The 21,202-nt window shown below is 39.1% G+C and overlaps 1 protein-coding gene across 2 annotated transcripts; it reads left to right on the top strand.

The window, feature by feature from the left end:
* The first annotated feature begins 2,580 nt into the window (after positions 1-2,580).
* On the top strand, positions 2,581-21,154 carry LOC114134011 (uncharacterized). Of its 2 annotated transcripts, XR_003593324.1 has the most exons (6): positions 2,581-3,107; positions 11,233-11,314; positions 11,467-11,984; positions 15,752-15,805; positions 19,691-19,874; positions 20,103-20,256. XR_003593324.1 is itself a non-coding variant. In XM_028000195.1 (5 exons), exons 1-5 carry the CDS (start codon positions 3,039-3,041, stop codon positions 20,226-20,228), a joined length of 849 nt encoding a protein of 282 aa, XP_027855996.1. In that variant the 5' UTR covers positions 2,583-3,038; the 3' UTR covers positions 20,229-21,154. The 2 variants fall into 2 exon arrangements, 1 of the variants encoding a protein (XP_027855996.1); XM_028000195.1 differs by lacking the exon at positions 19,691-19,874 and having other exon boundaries at positions 2,583-3,107; positions 20,103-21,154.
* The last annotated feature ends 48 nt before the right edge of the window (positions 21,155-21,202 follow it).

Here is a 21,202-nt window from a genome sequence, read left to right as displayed (position 1 = left end):
TCTTTGGGTGCAGGTTTTCAACTCCTGAAGTGCATTTCATAAAGTCTGAAGATGTGACATCGTCTCTCATAAGCATTTTTTCTCACAAGCAGTGTAGGCCCCGTGACTGTCTGAATCTTAGACAATTTTTTTGACGTATTTCTAAAAACTTGGTATCAGTCAGAAGGGAAATGCTGCCCTCATGTGGTTTGTTGTGATTATATTTTAGAAATATTCCAGCTTGCTATACAGTATTAATGACTTTATTCAACACGCATTTACATGGTGTGCGTATTTCCTCTCTCAGCATTACGTCAGATAGTTTCTGCTCGCTAGGAAAAAGAACGCTGGTCCTGAGTGTAGCTGACCTCCTGGCTATATTCAGAAGCAAATTGGATTTGCATTGAGCTTGACCTGGAACCAAGCCACAGGTTGCTTGGAAAGTTTACCAGGTCATTGACCGGAGGAGTTAAGAGAGAAAACCTCTCTTGTTCACACACAAACACACATGACGAAGCTGTTGTGAAGGCAAAAGGTAAAACATGTTAATAAAAACAAAGATTTTCTAACAGAATGACAAGGAAGCTTCCATAAAGCATAATGCAGCAATCTCCCAAATTATGCCAGAAAAAGTGAATAACCTGAATATATATATATATTTATTTAGCAATATAAATCAATATCTGCAGTGCATTGCAAAAAACAGAAGTTTTATTTACAAAATGCTGTTGTGAAGACCAAGTTTGCCACATGTGCTCACAAGCATCAACAGCTACAGTGAAGAATATGCTTTCTAAGATGACATCACTGAAACTGAATACCTCACTTACACCAATTACACTCGACAATTTCCTCCTCTTCGCATCCCTGTCTCTCTGGCAAGAAAGGTCTGTGTGTTTTCAAGTTCTGAGGTATGTGTAAAGGATGTTGTCACACTCTGTATCAGCAGTGAATTGGTTTTTACTTTAGCTCACAATTACTTCCAGAGTAATCAGTGTCAGTATTTCTCCTGGATAAAATTAAATATTTATTTGTCTAGTTTAAAGATCTAATGAAAACAATCCTACAAGCAAAACCTGTAGGATTGCAGGTGTGGTGGAGAAGTGGGGACTGGCGCTATCATTGACTGATGAGAGGTGGGGGACAACCTACACATGCAACTAGTCCATCACACGGAAACACAGAGACGCAAAGGACAATCAATGCCAACAATCATAACTTAGGGCAGTGATTCCCAACCCTGGTCCTCAAGGCACACTGCCCTGCATGTTTTAGGTGTTTCCTTGCTTCGGCACAAGTGATTTCGATTGACGAGTGTTTGCTTAACTGCAATCACTTGAATTAGGTATAGTAACGCAAGGAAAGATCTAGAACATGCAGGGCAGTGTTTTGAGGACCAAGGTTGGGAAACACTACCTTAGGGCGAATTAAGTATTCATTTGAACTAATAGTCATTCTTTTGGACTGTGGGAGGAAGTCAGAGTACCCGGAGAGAACAGAGTACAAGCATGTGCATGGGGAAAACATGCAAACTCCACACTGGGAGTTTGCATGTTCTCCCAATCCCAGGTTAGTGACGTAATTTGTTTTATGAACAATGTCTGACAAAGCTGAAATTTTGTTTCTAGTTAGGAGTAATATTATGGCATTCTGTTAACCTGGAATGTTGATGGGAAATCTATCAGTGGGTAAAAAGTATTTTCTATGACAACTGAATTTAAGGCATCTATAAGATTAACATAAAAGACTGCCTGAGGAAATTAATCCTTCCTGAAAAGAATAAACGTAATCAGAAAAAAGGGGGGTGGGGATCAGATACAGGCACATGGGAATGGTTTGTAAAATCAAGCCATGTTTTAAATGTATCTATGTATTTGTTTAAATGTAAGCAAATAAATGCATTTGTTTACATGTATGTTAACCTAATTTTATTAGGTTAATATACAACTACATACTGAAATGTAGTTGCATATAGGATTAGTGGTGTTCTGGGTGTTCTGGCTCATTAGTTCAAGGCAATAATAAAATTGCACCTGCAAGGTCAAAGTTCTCTCAAATGAAATTTGAAAATGTAGGTTGCTGACCTATTTTGTTGTAAGAAAAATTATTGGAACGTCTTAATTTTTCTTGGGAAAAATATTTCTGTTTATCTGAAACTTTCTAGTGAAGTATAGTAAATAACAGTTTGTCGCATGGCAAAGGAGCGCAACTATGCTGTCCTCTACCATTAAAACTTCAAAAATAAAAGAGGCTCTTCAAAGTTAAGATTAGGTTACCTAAGAAAAATAAACGAGGGCTTGAAAACACTGTGAAAGACTTTGAGGAGAAAAACATTTTTTTTTTATTATTGACTTATATTAATTATAAGTCGTTTTTGATTTAACTACCATTTTTAAATGTATTTATTAATTTATGTCATTTCTATAGTGCATATACTAAAAATGTCAACAGGATTCTCTCCGCAGTGTGGCTTTAACTCTTAGCTCCGCCCATTGGCTCAATATCGACCAATCATAAAACACTACGAGCCTGTAGAAAAACACTTAGCCAATCGGCGTGCACTACGGCCAGAGCCGGAGCAGGATTTCTGTGTTTGTGTGTCCGATGATCAGTCAGGCTGTGTGTGTGTGTGTGAGTGTGAGAGTGAGAGTGCGTGCGTGTCTGAATGCGAGCGAGTGTAGTGTTATTTTATTATTTTTAAAGGAACATCTTTGAATTAAAGCTGTGTTAGAGTAAAGGAAGGCTTCCGGAGGAGAACATGTTAACCTACCTGGAGCATACGAACTCAGATGAAGTGGTAAAGAAGTAGTTTGCTGCGTACAGCTCATGAACACAAGACGCATCTACGCAGTTTAACTAAATTCGGTTTAACATCTTTATCGACATCGGCTAACCTGAAGTTCAGATTGATTTTTTTTTTTATTTTGTCGTAACTAGTAGGTTTTCAAGTAAAATGCCTTCTGTAGGTCGCTCAGGTTAGCTAATGAACTTGTAATCGTCATTTAAAAGACATCAAAGTAGCTAATTATTGGTGATAACCATAAGCTACTTTACATAAAATGCTAAAGACACTGACGAAAAAGCTGAGAAGACATTCACTCAATGAAATCCATCCTTTCCAGCTGAAGGTAAGTTGGAATCAGTTTCTGTTAGAAAACATGGTTGTCATTGCAGGGAAAACATCTGAGAAAGACATTAGCCTGAGTGGGTGCAGCTTGGCTTTACTTTAGTCAGATTGAAGTCCTTGTAATGACTCCTGCAAGGGGTAATAATGAGTTAATTACCATTATTTCCTTTTCAGTTCTCCATTTTGCCTCGGCATTTTTTTTTTTTACTTTTGTTTTCTCAAATTTGTAGTTTTCTCTGCCTTTGAGCTCATTACAACTCATTCAATACCTTGTTTGAAGGCATTTTCAACTCTTTTCCAGATGTGAATAATATAGCCTTTACTCATGCTATCCTGTGTGTGTGTGTGTGTGTATGTATGTGTGTGAGTGAAGGAGAGAGAAAGAGAGTAAGACATTTGCACTAATTTTCTTCAGGCTGTATAATTGCTCTACGTGTCAAAACAAACATTGAACAACAATTTAGATCTATAGACAGACTAGAAAAACAAACATTGTACTTTTAAAAACTGCTCTGAGCCATAATTATCCCAACATCTACAGTTTTCCACAGCTGAACCCACGTATGTACTCTCCTTTGTCACTGCTTGCTCAGTTTGCATAATGCCCTTTTTTTACTTAGGAGAGGAGTGAATGGTATCCTGCATGGGTCACTAACTTGCTCCATCTATACTATTGTGCATCAACCGACTGTATGTCGGTCGCATGGCTGCCATTTTGTGCCAAATTGCTCCCGTTCAAAGGCCCAGCTGAGGATATTTACATTGAAAACGTGCAACCTCTATTGCCCACATTTGTTTATGTGTTCTCACTCAGTGATATAATCCTTTCCTCTGTATGATGGGGAATATGAAGTTCTCTACTGCAGATTATTATGAAAACAACCCCCTCATTTTGTCCACAAGTGGATACACTGGCTTATTAACAGTTTTTTTCCAGTTAGAACAGTACTCAGCACACCACATTCAACTATTTGACCTTTTCCAGAGACAAGGTCCATACAAAGATTGGGAAAGTGTTACTGAGCACTATGCTGTGAGTCGTTATTGGCTCAAAGAAATGTATCAAACCCAGTAAATTACCACTTCTTTATAGTACCCAAATGACTGGATATTTGAGACTTTCAAAAATCACTCAGCCAGTTTTTCCATGACAGGCTCTGATTAGAAAATACTTGTTCCTCCTAATATGTTAATTACATCAAAACAATGGAACAATGTCATAATGCCTATCTAAGAGGCTGTAGTACATTTTATTATGTTTGGGCTTTATAAAACTGATTTAGTACGTCAGACCTCAAGGAGAACAGGAACTTGGCATCAACCTGGAAAAGCCTGACTGTTAAGCATTGCTAAGAAAGTGTAGGTGCTTGTCCATGCAGGTTCATTGTGATGTTTTTTAGATGGAGTACAATGTGGAAACCACCACTTCATCACAGGGCTCACATTGTTCTTAGGTGTGGTCACCAATTTACCTAACAGTCATGGTTTGAGACTGTGAGACAAAGTCAGAGTACCCAGAAAGAACAGGCAGTCTCCATGCAAAAAGACTCTAGGCTTGGAATTCGATCCCCGGATCTTCTCTCTGCACGGTGGCAACTGTGCTACCATGCAGCCTACTTTATGTTTATTAATTTGGGAATTACAGGGTAGAAGAAAATGGACTTCTCATGTTTACAAAATCCTGAAATATAGTTTTATGAGGCCATTTGACTCCGGCATTTTTAGCATTTTATGCTACAGTTTTCATGCAGTCTGGAGAAGGAAAATTTAGCTAGCGGTGGGCCCCAATCAGGCCTCTTTTGTGTCCTGGAGATCTGACTCCTTCAAAATTAGGCATTTGCTCATACAGTTTTCATATCTGATTGCTATTTAAAGATAACATTTACTTATGTGCTTAAAAAAATCATAGTTTTTCAGAGCAGTAAAGTTGTCTTCCATTAGTATTACAGTTATTCAGCCATGATCTTCACCGTGTTTTACCAGACATGATGCATAGAGCTATAGTTGTGCTCATGTTTTGATCCAGTTGACAATTTTATTCACTTTGCTAAAGTGCTAAGCTAACATTAGCAAGCTCACTTTGCTGTGACTGGTTGATGGATTGACACCTAATATATTCTAATAGCAAAGTTCAGAGCTGGTGAAATGGGACTGATTGTATTGCAGTGGGTTAAAAACATGTAGATTGTCATGGAAACTCTAGATTTCTACTGAAAAGTTTAGGTTTACATCGTGTACACAGGCAATAATGTCATTTGCAAGCTGTGCACAGGAAAATAGCAATGATTGTTGAAAATTTGGCTGTAAACAAACACAAACAGAAAAAAATAAAAAATCCACAGGCAAATTGTTTGCTTCCTGTACAGCTGGTATAAAAGTAGTAGATCAAGAATAGGTACTGAGATTTGAGTTTACTCTTAATACTAATGACTTATAAATACTTGGACCTCAACATCTTGACTTTTAAGTCATTCCTAAAACTTTATAAGTATTCAACAAAGAAGCATTTTACAGGTTTTCTAAGATATAAAATAAAACGTAAAATAAAACAATCCAATATACAAACATGAATGCTATATAGGTGGAGTCATTATTTATTAGCCAGTTGCCAGGACATATGTTGGAGATGAATTTATATTGAATTGCAGTGGTCATTGTAATATCAGCATGTGAAGCACTATCATTGTCAAGGACTGCTTAGATATAATATTTAGTGGACCATTGCATTTTAAAGCCAATATATCCACGCTCTGCTTCATCATAATATAGTTGGCCAGTAGTTGGTAATAGTTAGCCAATGTAATATAGTTGGCCAACTCTTACTGCCCATAACCTCCACACTGGATAATGATTTCAGTGAAGTTTATAGAAAGTAAAATTTTGATAACAATAAAAAAGAAAAGAGTGAGGAAAATATGTGTTTGTCTCAACAGATGTCAGTAAAAAATATTTCAATTGCATGTTTTCATACTCAAACATTTATGAATAGACCCATTCGATTGCATGGTGTAGTCAACTCGAGTCTGTCTAAAGTGTGGACTGTAGATACATAAGTTATACAGTAGCAAACCTAAACTTTGCTGTGAAAATTATATATAATTCTAGAAAGTCCAATTCAACCAAAATTTCCAGTTCAGTAGACGGCATGAACAGGAGCCAGTTTGGTCAGAGAGAAATCCTAATTGTTAATGTTTAAACAGCAAAACTTGGTCCATTTATTCCCATATACATTTATAAACCTTGATCTGGGGTTAGCATCTTAATGAAAACTATTTATCTGCACTTTGATTCAGGAGCCACCTACTCAAGCTTTGTATTACAACTTTATGCATGCTTGTGCCATGTTCTTTCTTTGCTGCTTCTGGTGCACATGTGCAGCAGTTTCTTGGAGGCTGATTTACATGGAAGAACATCTGAAGCAGCATTAGATCCGTGCGATTTGTGCTGTATCTCGGTTTGTAATGCTGCTCTGCCCATGCAGAGCTCACTCACGCTGGCCTTTTATCTGGTATTTTCTAAAATTACTTCCAGCAGAGCACATTTTTCAAATATTTTCACTGATTGGGTTTTACTCCTTAAGTGAGCCCATATTTTTTTTTAAATTGGCATGGCTTACAGCAGGTTCTCTTTGATGTTGTTCCATCTTGTTCATTAAAAGTAGCTGCTTATTGATACAAATGGTTAACCAAAGTCAGATTTCTCTGAAATCAAGACTTCTTCTTTTGTTTCTGAGGGCTGGTTTGCACACAGATTTTAAATTGGAGTTTGGTCTTCATGCTGTAATCCAGGAGCTCAAGGTGATCAAAAATCGGCCTAACTTGAGTTAAAAATCCACATGTGTGCAAGAGAAAAGAAATCGACCATCTCTGACCTTGTACCGGTGTGTTTTGTGAGGCAGTGTCCGTGTCAGTTTGGAAGGACGGAGCAAAGCTGATATGTGTGTGAACTGGGTGGTGTGAGTACGCTTTGACATTGCCATTGATCCAGCTTAGCAAGCTGCTCAGTGATGCAGGGGGCTGACAAGGATTTCATTCAACTGTTCTTGACACACAAACACACAACTCTTTGTCGAGGTTAGCGTGCATGGATAAAAAGTCGTTTTTTAATGCTTAATCCATCCAATCTGCTATTCTGTCCACCTTTTTTGTCTGACCTCTGCAGTACTCTGCAATTAGCTGCCTAAATAAATAGTTATGAAGGTCTAATATGAATAAAGGACAGTGGCAGCTAGTAAATCAAGAGGCTAAGAAATAAATGTGCCACTGGATTATGTTAGGAGGCATTAAATTTATACATTTCAGTCAAAAAAGGGTGCTTATATCTTTTTAAAAGACTTATGTAAATATTACTTATATAATTGTATTTATCAGCCACACCGAGTCTTTTAAGCCAGACAAATTTTTGGAATTGGATCAGTTTTCCCTTGCAAGTCAAATACACAAGAACTAAAATAAAATCATAAATTTGATTCATTAATGAAAAAAGTTACCATTTTCAGTCTATAACCACAACGACCAACATTTCTTTTAATGAATGGTGTTGATGCTAATTATAATAATGATGATGATAATAATAATAACATAAAGATCAGAGAAGTCTCCTTAAAGCTTAAACAAGGATGGGCAAAGAAAGTAATTATGGGCCAAGAAACACCATCTCATTTATTATATTTGACATTTTTGTCTCCGCGTTTTGTTGCATCTGCAGGGCCCAAAAGGATCCGAACGAAAAGTGACTGCTAACTTTGCAAAGATTAGTGTCGTATTTATCTGAGAAGATATTTAGAGCCCGATTTCTATTCCTCTGGGCCTTAGACATTTAATTGGTGATATAGGAAATAGGAAAATAGCATTTCAAGTTTTTTTTTCCTCAAAATTGGATTCTCTAGGAAAAAAATATAAAGTCTTGCATACTTAGCTATTGAAATCATTATTAAATATCATCTATATGTCATTCATTTTGGGTTGCCATGTTGTAGAATTAAATAAATAATAAAATATAAAATGCTTAAATCCAAGGTTGAATTACATTTATATAAAATCTGAAGATTTTGTATCACATCCTATTTCCATTGACTGTGATTTTTATCCATTTGGATCAGTTGAATGTTATGAAGTAAGAGAGATTAGGTTCTCCTATGACCAGATCTAGATATTATTCATAGGAGTTGCATAACCATATTTCCCTACTATTGGTACATTGTAGAACTTTTCTTCAAACCATAAGAAGTCAAAACTTTTACAAAACATCCCTCTGACTGCTATGAACTAAAGTACTGAGAATTTTTGCAGCTTTTGCGTGCTTAGTCATATAGAACTTTGTGTTTTTGAATATGAAAAAAAATAATAATAATTTCCTTTTTTAAATATACTTTTTCCAATGTTATTGTTTTATTATCCAGTAACACATGTACATAAATAATTTAAAGTAAAGATGGCTGACTTGACTCCCTCCACAGGGAATGTAAGTTACAAAGGATTATTGCTAAAGAAGCTGGCTGTATTCAAGCTTGTAAATAGAAAGTTGAGTGGAAGGAAAAGTGTAAAATAAAATGTGAATGTATGAGCCTAACACAAGATCTTCTTTTTGCAGTAAATTATTAAAATAGATGCATAGTACCCTAATGGAGTTACTAGGCATCTCTTCAGCAGCTGAAAGTTTACCTTTTAATTTTGAATATATAAATATTTTGTGTACTGCAGTAGAGTTTGAACAAGATACTTCCTTCTCACCTGTTTTTCATATCTACCACCAGACGACCTGTCTAACCATAAGCTGATTGTCAGTTGGGCAGGATCTTGTTTTTTGCTGCAGCAAACTGTGAAACTATGCCAGAGCAGAAACATTATCAGATGTGGGTCACAGAAAAACACATGCAAAGTTTTCAGGTTCCCTCTTCCACAGTAACAATCCCTCCTGTCAGATGCTGTAAATATACAACAGACACTAAGGAAAGAGTCCAAAAAGGCACATAGTCAAGAAACCTACTTTGAATATGGAGGAGCGAAGCTCACTGGCTGTTCATATAATTGCAGTGTGTCTGTGTACTGACTTAAACTCCCATTTATGTTGATTTAGTGTTGTGTTTTGGTTCATCACTGTGTTTTTCACTATGGCTACATGTGAACTAGTCCAGTTTAGAGTCAGAGATGCAGTATTACTAAGACATACGCCCATATCTTACACAAGGGTCCTCTGATCCATGAGCAACAGCCTTTGAGGTGACTCCCGGGGCGAAGGAAATGCCAAATCATTACTGTCTGCTTAACTTGTTGTCAGAGAGACAGTGATCGCTCTGTGGAGAAGTTTCCAGACAGAAGCTCCAAAAGCTAAATATGGTGGAAAAAATGAACTCATTTCAGGGAATACACATTGCTCTCTTGAGGACATCTATAAGTATTTGAGCAATGATTGTAGTTTTATTGCTACTTTCCTGCACTTTTGTATTAGAAAAGAAAAAATTTAACAGTTTCATTGATGATGGCTGACAACAGTTAATAGCACTTTACAGTTTAGCTTAAGCATTGTGTTAAAAGACATTCCCTGCATGAAGTTGTTGAGTAATTTTTTTTTTTTAAATCAAAACCCCTTGAATGTAAATAGCTCAGAAAAGCCTGACAGTTGTAGAAATACTATCCAGTTGAGAATTCTGGACATTCAAGCCTATTAACTTATATAAATTAATTAAGACATGAAAATCACTAGGGAGTTATTTAAGTATATTTTGATCCAAACTGATGATTAATTAACTGCGATCTATTGTGTGGTTTACTCTGACATGACTCACTACGTAATAAGTCTTCCATCTTCTCTTGTGATTGCATACACAATATATTAAATCTGATTTCAAACATGAAAACGGGGAAGTTTTGGCTTCGTGATGCAGCAGGACTGTCATAACAGAGCTTTGCTGAAGAGGCTGCTAAACCAAACAGTGGAATTTCCTTTTAATATCATTTGAATAGATCCTTTGGTTTGTTGGGATTTGGAGCTTTGGCTCCTGTTCCCCCTTTTCACACGTTCTGAGAAGCTTCAGAGCGAAGAGTGTGTGTGTTTTACACACTGTAAGCATATACACACACACACGCACAGATGGCAGCTGCTCAGCGAAGCCTCTGAGTGGTAATTACTGAGTGTGAGGCGCATTACTTAACTCTTAGCGTTGCATACTGCAGGCTATCTGTATTGTTTCTGCTGCTGTAAAAGAGGAATTGATTTTTTTTTTTTTAGACGGGCCTCTTAGGTCGTGGGAAACAAAGTCGGCAGTTTGTCAACAGGATGACTCAACTTTATGCGTCTATTTTTATTGTAGAATAAAATTGGGTTTGTTCTTACTGTTTGGAGCTCAACATGAATTGTTGCTGACTTATTGCAGTAAAACTAAAAAGAAAACATTTAAAAACAGCCAAAGAAAGATCATTGTTTCACGTGTTTAAAATGTTGCTTTCTACATTATGTTCATCTGTATGTAAGTAGTTAGTGTACGGTGTACACTTTAAATTTTTCCAATTGCGGTGTGTATTAGTCTGGGACTACTTAACACTGAGTTACTAATTCTGCGTTAAGTTTGTCTTGATAGATTTTTGATCTGGGAATAACGTTACAGCTAATGGCCGACATGGCGCTTCCTTGCAAATAAAACTGTGATAATCGCCACCAATTTTGTTGCTTTTTGTAATTAAAGCTGTTAAACACAGCCTCCTTTGGTGACCGTGTTGCTACAGTGTGTAAAATTACCAAAATGTAGAGAAATTTACTGGAAATTTACTAGTCTTTCTAGCGCTAACAGCAATAAACCTGGTCATCAAACATAAGTTAGCAAATTCCACTGGCTTTCGTATTTGAGTTTAGGTTTGATGTTCCCTCCAGGTCCAACCAAGAACTTGGACCAGGAGCTGCACATTACATTTACATTTAGTTTTTGTTAACTTGTTGATCTCTGTAGATATCAGGTAAGATTATGAGATTATGAGTAGAATGAATTGTTTTGATTGGTCCAGTTATATGTAGACCTCCAGCAGAAGAAATGCAACTTAATTTTTTAATAATGTAATACAGTAGTAGTCGCCTGCCTTACTTAACTGTAATATGTGACAAGCTGAATGGTTTTTTTTGTTTTTTTTAAGATTTCCTATCATGGCAGTGGAGAGGGAGGGGAGAGTGATGACTCAGAAGGCGAGAACCAGGAGCTCGCACAGATTGACAGAGGTACATGAGCCATCTAAATAATTTTTCTTGTAAATAATGATTCACAAAATTCTGGTTTATTTTTACTAAATGCACATAGATAGTTGCATTTGGATATCTTTAATTTTTCTGACTGGGATTCGTCCTGCTCATTCGTGCTTTAACATCTTCAGAGAGACGGAGAAATTGTGCCCTCACCCCTCTGGCCACTAGCCAGCAGCACAACCAGGGTCCCGTGTCTCTGGCCCGGTTACGACGCCTCCGTCTCCTACTAGATGCCAATCTGGACCGTCACTCATCAGAGGAAGAGCTGGAGCGGATCAGCTGCGGCGACAACAGGAAGTGGGTGTCCGGCTTTCCCCAGCGCCACAGCGACCATCACAGTAGCCCCTCCAGCGATGAAGAAGTGCGGGACCTGTGTGGCTGTCGGTCGCCCCCGGCCTCAGTCAGACCTCTGGTTGAGCCCAGTGCTGCTTGCCTGGCTGCCTCTCCCAGCCCTGTCCTGTTTAGCTCCAGCCCGCCACGCAACTTGAAACCACCCACAATGAGGTTTCAGCTCCAGGTGGCTCAGCCACTCGCACGGCCCATCATCCTGACCCACTTTGACCAATCAGCACCTTATAGAAAGTATCGGCACAGCTACAGCGGCGAACCGGGGAGACCCAGTCTGGACCTGGAAAAAATGCAACAGGTTAGTTTCCCAATTTGTCGCCGAAAGTCTACCAACTCTGCAGAATTACAAACTGTGGAAGAGAAACGGTTTGCTTGTTTCTTTTCACAAATTACTCACCAAGTGGAAAAAGCTACTTTGGAGCTTTGCAGGTTTTAGTTGTGGTTCAGTGTAGCTTTTATTTCCTTTTACAGATGTTTATAACCTGTCTTAGAAAGTTAGTAATGAGTAGGAGCAGCACTTCAGTTTGAAGTCTATACAACATATTGCAGCGAGAAATATGCTTTTACATACAGTTTATATGTATCTCTGATGAGAGATGTTAAGTTGTGTTATTAGCTCTGCTTTAATTCAAAATCAGACTTTTAAATTGGACTGCAGAGGCAAAGAGTTCAGTTTGACAGAAAATGAACATCCAGTTGAATTATTATTATTGCTTTAACATGTTTTTTAAAACTCTGTTTATTTCAATTAAATAAACAACCTTTTTATGTAAAGTAAAACTCTAAAACGATCTTTTTCATCAATTAGTGGCAGAATTGGCTACAAAATGCATACATATGGTGCATTTCTCATTCAATGTTAGATATTATTTGCTCAATTTTATGTTAGATTATGTTAGATGTTAGATTTTATATATTGTCATTCCAAGTGAAGCTGTGAAAGCTTCATGTCTAATAATTGAGGTAGCAGACTGACGGTGATAACAAGGAGCACACTATTTTAGCAAGAGTTGGAGTTGCAGCCATTATCTCTTTGCATTAAAATGGCCTCCCATGGAGGAAACCGCTGCAAAGAGTATCATCGCTAACTAATAGAACAGTTTTCTGGCTCCTTAATGACTTCAAGTTGAAAGCTTCAGCCAGCAGCGATGAAGACTATTGGAGGTTGAAGATCATCTCCTCCTGAGAGGAACGCTACAGAACTGTGTTGCCACCAGTGCAGAGGTTGCTACACGTTTGCAGCAAATAAGTCATTCATGTCTAAGAAAAGAAAATATGACAGACTTGAAGGAAGAAAAAGGATGGACAGCAGAAAAGTAGTCCAAACATATTTTAGCTGATAAATCCTCATTTGATTGGAAAATGATTTGTCTGTCAGAGAAAACAATGACTCAACCAATGTGTTGGGTTGTTCTACTTTAAAAAATAAAAATAAAAACCACTCTGTCAGTGGGAATTGTAGAAGTTATGAAGAACCGGGATCAATGCTGGCATTTGATGTTTAAAATACGCTGTCTGTTCTTAAGTATACCACAGAAACATGTTGTGACACAAAGGGAATCTTTTAAGGCATAATATTAACACTAAGAAGCGTGCAGGACAGCTCAAAATGCAAAGAAAGCCTTCCATTTCCGTAGCTGGACACTCTCCACCTCGGTGGTCCTGCTGGAGAGGGATGAAGGAGAGGGAGGGACGGACGGCAGATGTCCGCGCTCATTTCTCACAAAGGCTAGTGAGCGAGGGGAAACGACGAAGGGGTGGGAGGCAGAAGGAGAGGATTAAATAAACAAGAGAAAAACGATAGCCGCTAATGAGTCATGGAGAAGCTGGTCCGCTAATCATTAAAATCCAATAGACCTGTTGGCCCACACCGTGGACGGGACAGTATGTGTGCAGGGAGGGGGGGAAGATGCAGGTTTCAGGGCTCCATATGTCCATGTGGTGTTTTTTTTTTTTTTTTGAGGGAAAGAGCAGAAGATGGGAGACAGTGGGCAGTGCTGATCGAACAGTGTGTGTGCATCCATCATCCAGCCAGCATGTGCACATCCTCCTGCGCGTTTTACAGTATCCGTCTGTGTCTGTGAGCGTGTGCACGCTCAGTCAAGTGGAATGGGAGGTGCTGCTGGGTATACAAAAGGGGGCCTGCAGAGGTAGCAAGCAGACTCAGCCGGAGTTTCCCCCGATTAACCCTTTACATGAACGTCCTGGAGGAGAAACTGTAGAACAGAGTTAAAAAATGCAGTTAAGGGTTTGCAAATTTAAGGAAGTGTGCAAGAAAGCAAAAGTTTCAATTGTTCTAGGTAAATAGAAAAATATGCAAAGCTTAAAAAACAATAAAATTTTTTTTACACATGTCCCCTGAGAGTTTGGTCACAGCAAGAACAAAATGCTGCATATATGCGTGTCATAATTTTATTGAAAAGGAAGGTTAAAAGGTCAGCGAGTTGCTTTATTTAAGTCCCCACTAATCCCTCGGTAATCCACGTCACAGATGAGGTTGAACCATTTGTTATTGTAATTATCCATGGAAGAGCAACAGTTTTTGTGCCAGATGCAGGTCATATACAGTGTACACTTGATGCTCACGTTTAATAAAAAAAAAGTGTTTTAGGAGACAAAGCAAGGCATCGTAGGCTTGAAATTTGACCCACAACTGGAGAACCCGCTGGAAGAGGCGAGCAGATTTCTGGATGAAACTGACCGCTCTTGCCTCTTTCTTGTAAACAAACATTTGAACATGTGTGATTTATTTTGGAAGAGGGGCGTTCATACTTTATTAGCAGCAGCTGGGCCATAGTCACAGATACACTGAAGACTATATCACTTGGATTTTAACATAAGGTTGGTTAAAATTTGATCCCGTGTAACTCTGGCACGAAGATCAATCTCTGATCTAATCTCTCCAGTTTCAGAGGGTTGTTCCTTGTTACATTACCACCATAAACTTCAATGTTTTTGTTGGGATTTTATTTGACAGATGATGACCAACACAAAGTAGCATAAATGTTTTACCAGTGAAAATCTGAAAAATGTGTCTTGCATTTGTATTTAGCCTCAGCACTCAAATACACCTAAATTACATTTCTTAAATACTCATCTCACCTTAGCCATGTTTTTGCACAACTACATTTTGCTGCTTCTAGTATTTCTCAGTATTTAGCTACATTCGTCAGCCAATCTACATGACAAAATGTGAATCATTTTGCAGGATAGGGTAGTTCTACTGTTTTGGCAGAGAAGACTAATCAAGTTGAGACTAATCAATTAAAAAAGGTGATGTGGTTGATTGTGTACAAAAATAACAACAACAAATGAAACAAAAACCGTGTCCTGGTAAGTGTGCAAAGTTTAGGTTTATATTAATGCACAATATGGGATCCCAGACGAAATCAGGTGCTGATCTGAAGTAAATTGTGTCTCTTAATCTGGAAGATTGTTGTGACAAACCAGCAACTTCTTATTTCACAACTGCACATCACATCTGGGTGAAATTCACATAGAAACGTACAAGAGCATATTTTGAATCCTTGGCAAGGAGCCTAATTTCTGTTTCCACATTCACATTTAGGTGATCTGCTCTCCTAGTTGTGCCACTGACACAGAATATATCAGGGTTGGCATGAGGTGAGGATGAGGGCAAGTGGACTGCAGCTCTCTGTCCCATATCACAACAGCAGGAGTCTTGTGTTTCCATTCTTTCCCAAGGTCCTTGGAAGCTGCCTCCCCAAACTTCAGACAATTTGATGATTGTGTGGTCCCTCCGCCCCCACTGTGTGTCTTTCTTTTTCCTTTTTCTGAGAATGGCGAAGCTGCGTGGACATGGAGGGCAGAGGGAGACAGGATATTGCATAAGCCTCAAGTGTTTAGTTTTAGTCAGACAGATGGATTTGCATCCTGATTCACCCTTTTGTCATGCTAAGATATCACATTTCACGACTGAAATGTTCTGAAATCTTCTGTACTCAGTAGTGTTCTGTGGTAAAGTTCACTCTATATATGTATATATGTATAAATAACATTTTTCAGAAAACTGTTCATGCTACTGAACATGTCTGTTCTCCACAGAAAATGCTGCTTAAGAAGAACTGTGGAGGGAAAACTCGGACAATGAAGATTCGGGTGAGTTTCTTGTAACAACGTTTTCATAAACTAGGCATTTTAAGCTAAATTACTTGTTAAATCACTTGGAATTTAAATTTTAAGGACATATCTTCTTTCTAAATAAAATTGTAGAAACAGACATTAGAAATGGATCTATGCAAGGTGTTTGGCAGGAGGTTCACTAAATGTAACACACTTTCCTGGAAAAGCAAAGTAGTGATTTACACATAGTTCTACTGTCAACTTTAGTTAGTGGTGATAAAAAGTGATTGCTTGTCAAAATTGTATACTTATGAGGTTGCATTGACATTTTACCAAAGTTTAATATTGCTCTCAAGAGTCGTTGGAGCTCTGTATAAACGATTATCTGTGGGATTTGTTCCTTAAGGTTTCACAATGCTCTCAATCCCAGCTCCGCTTTTCATAGCAGCTTGATGCACCTCTATTTTTCTGTCTCTCACCAAAAAATGACAAACATTGCTATTTGGAATTTTTTCTGCCCACCAAAAAACTGAAAGTCATTGTGTGGAAGCTAAAAGAGTGACACCAAGCTGCTTGTCTGTCAAGGAACGGACTGCAGGTCATCAACCTGAGCAGATAGCCCAACTAAATAATCAACTTCTTTTTGGTCCAGTAAAAGAAGTCTATAAAAAGCAGACCAAAATATCTTTTTATTGACATAACTATAATTAAGTGCTACAATGTTTTAATTTGTGATTCATTTAGCAGCAGGTTAATGTGCTTTTATACACAACCAGCTTATCAAGTTATTTCTTCCTCCTCTTTGCTTTTTTTGTTTCTCTACAAGAAAACATACGCAATGCTCTTTTTCCATCTTTGTTTAATTTTTGAAAGTAAATGAATTGGTTTTAGGTGAATGTAAACGCAGATGCAGGTTGCACAGGAAGGACTATTTGTCAAGCAGAGGATGGTGATTTTCATTACAGATAAGGTTGCTCCGTTGCCCTGTGAACAGCCGAGCCGGTCCTGTGGCCGGCTCCTTGATCTCCATCCAACTCCACACTGGGACGGCATCTGGCCTTGACGTTCGTTCCCATGCCTTCCTAGCTGCAGATAATCTGATAGCACCATCAGCTCCACACCGCAGCGATGCTTTCAAGCTTCCTTCGTCAGGTTTATCACACCCAGCGACCTTTATTGCCCAGCTTAGTTGCTTTAAGAGGGCGCTGAAAGCTTTGCAAAGTGTCCTGATGGATCTGAAGAACATCTACCAAACTGTGTAAAAAAAAAAATTTGTTTTGTTGTTGTTGCTGTTTGAGGGGAAGCTCGACTGGAATGAGCCTCGGCTTCTTGGCGCGGAGCAGCCCACTCCAGAAGGACGCGCAGTGTGCTGAGAGAAGTGACGTTATTATCACGTTGTGTGGGATAGTGTCAGTGGAGCCTTATCACACTCTTGTTTATGTATACACACCAACTGTGGCCGCAGCTCGTGTGTTTCATGCACACCAGCCGTGTGTGTGGAGATGGAAAGCGAGGATGATCTTTGAGTGAGTGGCGGTGAGAGGTAGAGGAGGAGGAAGAGGAGGTGGAGTGCGTGCGGTTCCCTTGTGGTGTTTTTCCAGGGATGGAGTCATTTTCCATTTATAGCCTGGGCCGGCTGCGATCTGTTTAGCTCCACTGTAACACACAAGTATTACTCATTATCCTTCATTCTCTCTCACTGGTTGTGTTGTCCATGTCGGTGACGTCCGCAGGCACTGGGTCCTTTCCAGCTTTTAGATTTTTTTTTTTCCTTGTAGCTGCACACAGCAAGTCTTTGAGCTGCTTGGAAACAGTTTTTTTTGTGCGCGCCACTCATCTGTTTCCCCGCCTTTTATCTGCAAACGCTCGATTTCCTGGCTGCGGACCAGAAGAGACACTGGATCTGATGGGGCCCTACGTTTCAAGCAACTCAAGCATGAGAGTGGTCGCCGGGGTCAGGGAGGTCGGCAGTGGTGTGTATGAAGAGGAGGGGTCAATTGGAAAACAGATTTGGCTGCTTCTGACTGTTTTTTTGTGTGAACGGGACACCATGTTGGAAGCAGAACTGATGGCGTCTGGAATCAGCTGCCATGAGACGTTTTTAGCTGGCAGAGTGACGACTGATGGAAGTGAAGGAAATGGTCCAGTTATGGTTGCAGTGGATAAAAGAACGTGCTGCACAGCATTACTTCAGTTTGAGCTGAGGTTAATTACAAGGATGTGATGGAGGTCTAATCAAAAATATATCCTTTGTTGTAATAAAAAAACAACTTTTCTGCCAACAAGAGAAGTGCCACATTACACACAGACATACTGTACTTTAATGGGACCGTATGTCCAAATAAAGTGACGAAAAGGATGTAAGACTGAGTATTTACAAGTAAAAATCTGAAAAGTGTGGCATGCTTTTGTTTCTTAAATCAATACTTGAATCAATACTTGGTAGAATCACATTTTCCTGCAATTACAATTGCAAATCTTTTGAAATGGATTCCTATCAGCTTTCTACATCGAGAACCTTGGTTTCGCTAACCGAATATTTTCCATTTTTTGACCTTTTTATTTTTTTCTTTTAACAATGACTGAATAGTTTGAAGACCATCCGTCATTTTTACAATTCACACTCCTGACAACTTGCTGCAGAAGCGCAGTTGTTTTCAACTCACAGAATGCATGTAACTAAATCGATCGAAAAGCTTCCCATGAGAGCATCAGAGCATCATGTCAGACCTGGATGCTACAGTGGATCTCATGATCTGGCAGCTGACACCACATTGAAGGGTTATGGAGGTCATGGAGCGAGTCTGTGATGCCTGAAGGTCACATACCTGGGCAGCTGAACCACTGATGCAGAAGGAGCACCCTATCTTAAATTTAAATACATCAATACTTGCGCAAGCACTGTATGACCTGAAGACTTCATAGCTACTTCATTCAACTACAGAGTGAATAAGGCAAAGAGAGCAATATTAACATCTAAAACCAGATAAGGATCACATCCTGGAAGCCGTTTTATAATCAGAATAAGTTTATATTTAGAGCAAGAGGTTAACTCTCAGTATAGCCTGGCTGCTAGGAGTCAAAGCAATAGCACTGTTTCCTCTTACGGTATTTAACCATGAGCACAGCAGGGAAATATTCAGGGGGCTTCCTGAAGTTAGAATGTCAGTCCTCTCTTCTCAATCTTGCAAAGACAGCAAACAAGCATTTTTTTCAGACTCTTACAATTTCTACAAATGCTTTTTCTTTTTTACAAACTTTGGTTAATTATGATTTCTCTTTATGAACAAATAATATAAGACCTAAGAGCAGCTTTTAAATGATTTCTTGTCTTTCTGTCTTGAGTGTTCATTTGTTATTTAATTTAGAAGCAGAGTTAGCATTTTGAAAACTGCTGTCTCCATGTGTAAACTCTCATAAATGTTGAATCCTTCACGTAAATCGGAAATTTCTAAAATGGAAACACCTGAACTGATAGCAAAACAGTTCAGTTTGAAGGGTCTTCACTCTGTAACAGTCTGCATGCCGAAGAGTGTTGCTGTCAGTGCAACACAGAGTGTTGCAGAGTAAACATACCCGTGTGGTATGTTTAGTGATCTGGGTTTTGGGGTTTCCCTTCTACAGTTCTGATTTATGGGAATGTTCAATCACAAAATGTTTGCAGTGTGTTTAGAAGTTTTAATCAAATTTTGCCTCTGCTGAGTTTTGTCAAAATTGTTCGGACTTTCAGAAATGTTCTGATTACTTCATTGTAGTATAGCTGACTTGCAGCCACCATATGGAGAAGATCTTTTTAGTATTCACTTTTATGTTCTCAGTTTCCCACATCTCACTTTTTCTTTTTTGTTTTTTTTTTTACTGTTTAAATCAACACCACGATTCAACTCTCCTCTGGTTGTGGGAATTGTTGCTGAGTTACAGCAGCTGGATCCCTGAAGCCGTTGGCTGAAGGTATAAAGCTACACCTGTGGCCTCACTACGAAGGATTTATCTGAGAGAAACCAGTCGGTCACAGCGATACATCCATCTCAGTTTTCAGTTTCTTTGAGGAATCGACTCGTCGCAGCCCTGGAGAAAGTGCAGCCTCACTGCCAAATCCAACAAAGTAATTTCCTGCTGTTTCCTGTGGGGAGGAAAATGACTCTGGCTAATTTTAGAAAGGAGGGGTGGTGGTGGTGAGGGGTGATGGGGGAACTCTCTGCAAGTGGGGAAAGCATTATTGTCCCTAAATCTCCTCCAAGATTGAAACAAAATCTGTAAAAGTGTTTTTCCAGAGGAATCAGAGGCATTTAATCCTGTTGTTTATGAATTAATCATTTTTTTCTGTCTTTAGAATCTTACCGGCATTCGTCCTCCGTCCAGGTACACCTCTGACCCCGCCATCTTCGCCTTCCGCTCCCTGAGCACAGCGCCCCCCTGTGGATCCTTGACTCCGTCCGAGGACCCTCCTTGCTCCTAAGCAGACGTCATCACCACCTCCACCAGACTCCACCCGAAACCACTTCACCATCTTCTTCTTTTTTTTTTCTAAACTCTGTTGCACGTGAAGGACTGAGCTTTGGAAAGGTGTTCATCTAAAGGTGGAACTGTTGCACTCTCAGGTAATCCCTCCCTGCCCCTATGATTTCTGCCGGAGCCAGGACGCGACTCGGCAGAAATCACTTTGTATAGTTGTAATTCAGGATCATTCATTACACAAACATGGACCAAGAAGGGGTTAACCTCGCTGAAGACTGTTTGGATCACACACAGAAGGGAATGATGCATGTTAGACAATCAAGTGGTTCCAGGGTTTCTTCCTATCTAAACAGAAAAGACTCCTCTATCCTGTTACTGTTAAACTGAGATGGCGGTCGCATTTATCTGTCTGAAACTACTTCTCTGGATGTGTTGCTGCAAACACCATACTGTAAGGTCGCGCTATAACAAACATGTATGACTGTAGTTGAATAGTCGACTCTCGATGACGACTCGTCACTCGTCGGAGTTCCTCGTATTCTCTTTTCTTGCATGAATCCCAGAACGCTGCAGAAACTGAGGTCTGGGGAAACATTTATGACTGTAGGGTTGCTGCACATTTGGCTAATCTGTTGTTCTGGATAGCCTACACGTAGTGTGCCATTTCAGTTTTATTTTTTATTTCCAGTAATGTACCTCAGTTACATTCTAGGTAGAAGAGGACCATTGGTCTATCTAAAGATTACTTAATGCCTTGAAATGACATTCCTGCTATATTAAGGTCTGAGGTACTTCCCATGCCCTGAAACGAGCTCAAACGCGTCACCGTTGTAACTAAGACTTCGCCGAAATGAATGTAACATTGTGACATGTTTTCGTCCATTGTTGCACTAAAACACAATTCAATAAATGCTCTGTGGCCTCTTCTTTATGAGATTGTCATTTTATTCCATAATATGTTTAAAGCAGTACAAC

The sequence above is a fragment of the Xiphophorus couchianus genome, chromosome 19 (genome assembly GCF_001444195.1).
Source record: "Xiphophorus couchianus chromosome 19, X_couchianus-1.0, whole genome shotgun sequence".
Lineage (NCBI taxonomy): Eukaryota > Metazoa > Chordata > Actinopteri > Cyprinodontiformes > Poeciliidae > Xiphophorus > Xiphophorus couchianus.
Note: the sequence above shows the minus strand (reverse complement) of the source record. Positions and strands in the feature narration are given on the sequence as shown.

What these genes read in the sequence shown, in the direction of transcription:
- LOC114134011 (XM_028000195.1), top strand. Translation starts at nt 3,039, where the DNA reads ATGCTAAAGACACTGACGAAAAAGCTGAGAAGACATTCACTCAATGAA. An exon ending in TCCATCCTTTCCAGCTGAAG is followed by an intron (nt 3,108 to 11,232) that starts GTAAGTTGGAAT and finishes GTTTTTTTTAAG; the next exon opens with ATTTCCTATCATGGCAGTGG. An exon ending in CTCGGACAATGAAGATTCGG is followed by an intron (nt 15,806 to 20,102) that starts GTGAGTTTCTTG and finishes TTCTGTCTTTAG; the next exon opens with AATCTTACCGGCATTCGTCC.